The sequence below is a fragment of the Thalia democratica genome, chromosome 4 (assembly GCF_965202585.1).
Source record: "Thalia democratica chromosome 4, ktThaDemo2.hap1.1, whole genome shotgun sequence".
In the NCBI taxonomy this organism is placed as follows: domain Eukaryota; kingdom Metazoa; phylum Chordata; class Thaliacea; order Salpida; family Salpidae; genus Thalia; species Thalia democratica.
The window spans coordinates 1,669,771-1,673,454 of NC_139168.1; the positions used below are offsets into that span (position 1 = coordinate 1,669,771).

A 3,684-nucleotide genomic window follows, 5' to 3' on the forward strand; every position below is an offset into this window, starting at 1 on the left:
CTTTGTTTGTTCTTTCTTTTTTGTTCTACATCTATGTTAAATACAGAAAATATTAATAAAATAATGTTAAAGTTATTTTATGTATGTGTTTCGTTCTTGATAAAACATTTGAGAGTACTGAGTATTTACTATGATAAACGGAGGTGTCTTTATTTAATTGTGTAAACAGAAATCCATATTAACACTGTAGAAATGAAAGTGCATTAAGACTGCATGATAAAGTTGTTAAAAAATTCAGCTCCAGTTGATATAAGACTTTCAGTTGATATAGTTGATGTATTTGATCAGTATATCGGATCAATATATCAGTTGATGTATTTGATCTTTTAGTTGATAATAGCTTGATATAGTTGATATGTCTTTTAGCTTTCAGGTAATATTAGTTTGATTCCATATTTAAATAGTTTTAATTATTGTTTCTAATCGTAAGAACGTATTTTAAAATTAAATAAAAGTATTTTAGTATTTCTGCCACCAGAGGCTCTTTTAAAGTAGATCTTTGGGTGCACATAATTTATATTTGCAGTTCAGTGTGCACAGATTTCGATTAGCTATGTGTAATTAGATTAATTTCTATTTAATGTTTAGATCAGTGGTCGCCAAGCTTATCAATAAAAGTTCTACTTTCAATATTTGTTTAGATATTAAACTCACAATATAAAAGTTTTACAAATGATTTAAAACTAACATATAATCGACAGCAAGCTAAATAAATATATAAAAATGTCAACCTTTGAAACCACAACTGGCAACATTGGATGCTCTAGCGCACCTGGTGTTGGAGAAATAAGACCCACGAACTCTGAGAACCGTGAACTTTGTGAAGAGTTTCTCAGGAACTTCGATGAAAACGAAAATTCCGAAGACGAAAATGTTGTGAAAACTTTCAAAAGAAATGCATCTTTGTGTTTTGATGAAAGTGCATTGAAAAGTTTCTCTAATTTTTTTCGTACAGGTAAAGTGTTTATTTCTACTTTCTGTTAAATATATGACGATTTTTACGTAGAAATAAAAAACACACTTAGAATAGTTAGCACATTTATCTATTTTTATTATCTTCTGTTTTTTTTATTAAACGAATAAAATTTGAATTGAATAAACTTTTGTAGGTAATGCGAAGTTATCCAAAGAAAATTTCATTAAACTTTTTAATTACGCAAAACTACTTAATTTCGCCAATGCAAAGCAACATTTGCTCGACTCGTTCAAGATTGACCTGAATATTGACAACGTTTGTTTCTACCATCAGTTTTCCAACAGTGCCTACAACAAACAAATTCAAAAGTGCACTTTCGACTTCATAACAAGGTGGTTCTGCTATTTGGCCGAGAACAAAATGCTGGATGATTTGAGCTTTGATGTCTTTGTGAGGATCTTGTCCAGTTCAGACTTGAATATCACCTCGGAACTTGAGGTAGCAAAAGCTGTGAACAGTTGGATAGAACACAATCAAAAATCAAGAAGCAAGCTTACAATAGACTTGGTGAAAACAATTCGTCTACCTCTGCTCTCAACTGCTGCCTTAAACACATTGTTAGAATCTGAAACATTTTTAAAATGTGCTGAGAGTAAGGGGGTTATACTCAAAGCTATCAGCAATAAAGCTGTGCAGAATCTTGACCCGAGCTCTGTGGACTGTCGAGTGAGACATTGTGCTCAGGATAATTTTGAGGTGGCACTTTGCAGCAATAAGTTCCGTACCTATCGCGTGTACAAATTGGAAAATGAGGTCCGCTCGTTCATCACTGAGATTGCGCGCATGAATGAAGATTTCCGTGCGGTCTCCGTTGAGTTCTTGAACGGGATCATATACTTCTTGGGTTACGAAGATTTACTTGATAGTTTGTGGGTGCGGTCTTACTCAGTTTTGACTGGATCCTGGAAGCATGTAAGGTTACCCGATGATTCTTTGATAAACTTCAATGATTTTTTAACTTGCACTTTGGCGGGAAAGATTTACATTTTAGAGGAAAAGTTCCCTAAAGCATCAAGAATCGTCAAAAACCGGCTTCAACGTGACCTATCAGGAACCAACTTTGTCCTTTTTGATCCCAGCACTAAAACTTTCAGGAAGCTGGAAGACACCAAACACTCCAGAAAAGGAGCCGCGTCAACCGTATTCAACGGGAGAATTGTCACCTCAGGAGGATTTGATCGTCCGACATCTGTTGAAGCGTACGATCACTGCGCAGGTGAGTGGTCACGTGACATGCCCGACATGATGGTGGGAAAAAGAAGTCACGCATCGGTGAGCATCGGGAGAAAAATGTACGTGATCGGTGGAACGGAAAGTTGCGAGGTTTTTGATCTCTTCAGCGGGAAGTTCGCTCTTCTTCAAGCTCCGTGGGCTAAAAGGACATTTTATGTCCCTAAGTGTGTGGTGAATGGCAGCAAGATAATAGTGGTTTCTAGAAACTTTAAATTTTTTCAACTTGTTTTCAATTTCGTTGTTTTCGATTCAGAGGGATTAAAATGGGAGAAAGATGTTAGTTTCAGGCAAAACGAGCTGGATAGTCATTGTTATCACTGTGTCAAATATCCGAAACTCAATATTTTTCCGGAAACTTTTTAATGTGATTTTTATTTGATGTATTGTAGTGCTAAATAAAGTATTACTGAAAATTTCAACTTGGTTTTATTTCTTGTAAATAAGTTTGTGAAGCTTAACTGAAAAAATTATGCAAAAGGTATCATTGAAAAAAAAAAACTTACTAAAAATATGTATTTTGTTTATATTGAAAATAATTATATAAAAAATATCTTCTAATTTTATATTTTACAAACATTTTTTTTTCTTTATATGTTTATAGAAAATATCTAAAAAAAAACTGATCAAACTAGATACTTTAAAAATAGACTTTCACTGAAAAAATGTTAAAACAATAAAAAACTAATTTTTTAAGTTAGATACCAACTAAAGTAAACATTATCTTTACTTAAGAAAACTATACCGACAGACTTATTAGTTCACAAATTAAAAAAAATGTTTCACGCGATAAGTATTTTCTATAGTAGCTTTAAATGGAAAGGTTTTTAAACAATGTAAGTGTCTAATGTCCCGAACAAGACGTTAAGAGGTATCCGTGGTGTGCGTCTTGATAACATTAACTAAAATATTTTATTGTACACTAGGTCATTGGAACAAATACTTTTGAGTGGTTTTTTCATCGTTTCATAAGATATTAATTTCATTGCAACTTTCATTTTACAACAATTAAAAGTAATATCAAAATTTTATTGGTTTATGTTTCTTTTTCTAAATAACATAAGGTACGATTTGAAGGGAACCGCTCATTTCCAACAAGCGATCATTTCCCACCTGGTCAAAAACGAGAACCGCTTACCGACCAAGGGTAAGGGTTTGGTGTAATGGTAATAAATAAACAAATTATAAATAAATAGCTAATAAAAAATAGAGGAACAGATAAAAAAATAAGAAAATATTGTGGGGGAATTTATCAGTTGGAAATTTTCGATATACCGATTTCAATTACATAATTTAATGTAACTGACATATACGAAGTGCAGATTGAATTTATAAATTGTATTTTTGAGTGTACAAATATACTAGCATTCACCAACTCTATGTAACTTAGTAAAGAGTATCAATGCAGATATTCCATCATAAACTTTAAATTAGTTTCAATATCGAATATAAATTTTGAATAATTTTGTGCTAAATGT

The 3,684-nt window shown here is 32.3% G+C and overlaps 1 protein-coding gene across 1 annotated transcript; it reads left to right on the forward strand.

The window, feature by feature from the left end:
• The first annotated feature begins 723 nt into the window (after nucleotides 1-723).
• On the forward strand, nucleotides 724-3,370 carry LOC145834990 (kelch-like protein 6). Its single transcript, XM_082942521.1, has 3 exons — nucleotides 724-931; nucleotides 1,110-2,485; nucleotides 3,284-3,370. The coding sequence occupies exons 1-3, from the start codon at nucleotides 724-726 to the stop codon at nucleotides 3,368-3,370; spliced, it is 1,671 nt and encodes a 556-aa protein (XP_082798647.1).
• Nucleotides 3,371-3,684: the final 314 nt, after the last annotated feature.

Coding starts and splice junctions, on each gene's coding strand:
- LOC145834990 (XM_082942521.1), top strand. CDS start 724: ATGTCAACCTTTGAAACCACAACTGGCAACATTGGATGCTCTAGCGCA. Junction 932..1,109: donor TGATGAAAGTGCATTGAAAA/GTTTCTCTAATT, acceptor AAACTTTTGTAG/GTAATGCGAAGTTATCCAAA. Junction 2,486..3,283: donor GATTAAAATGGGAGAAAGAT/GTTAGTTTCAGG, acceptor TACGATTTGAAG/GGAACCGCTCATTTCCAACA.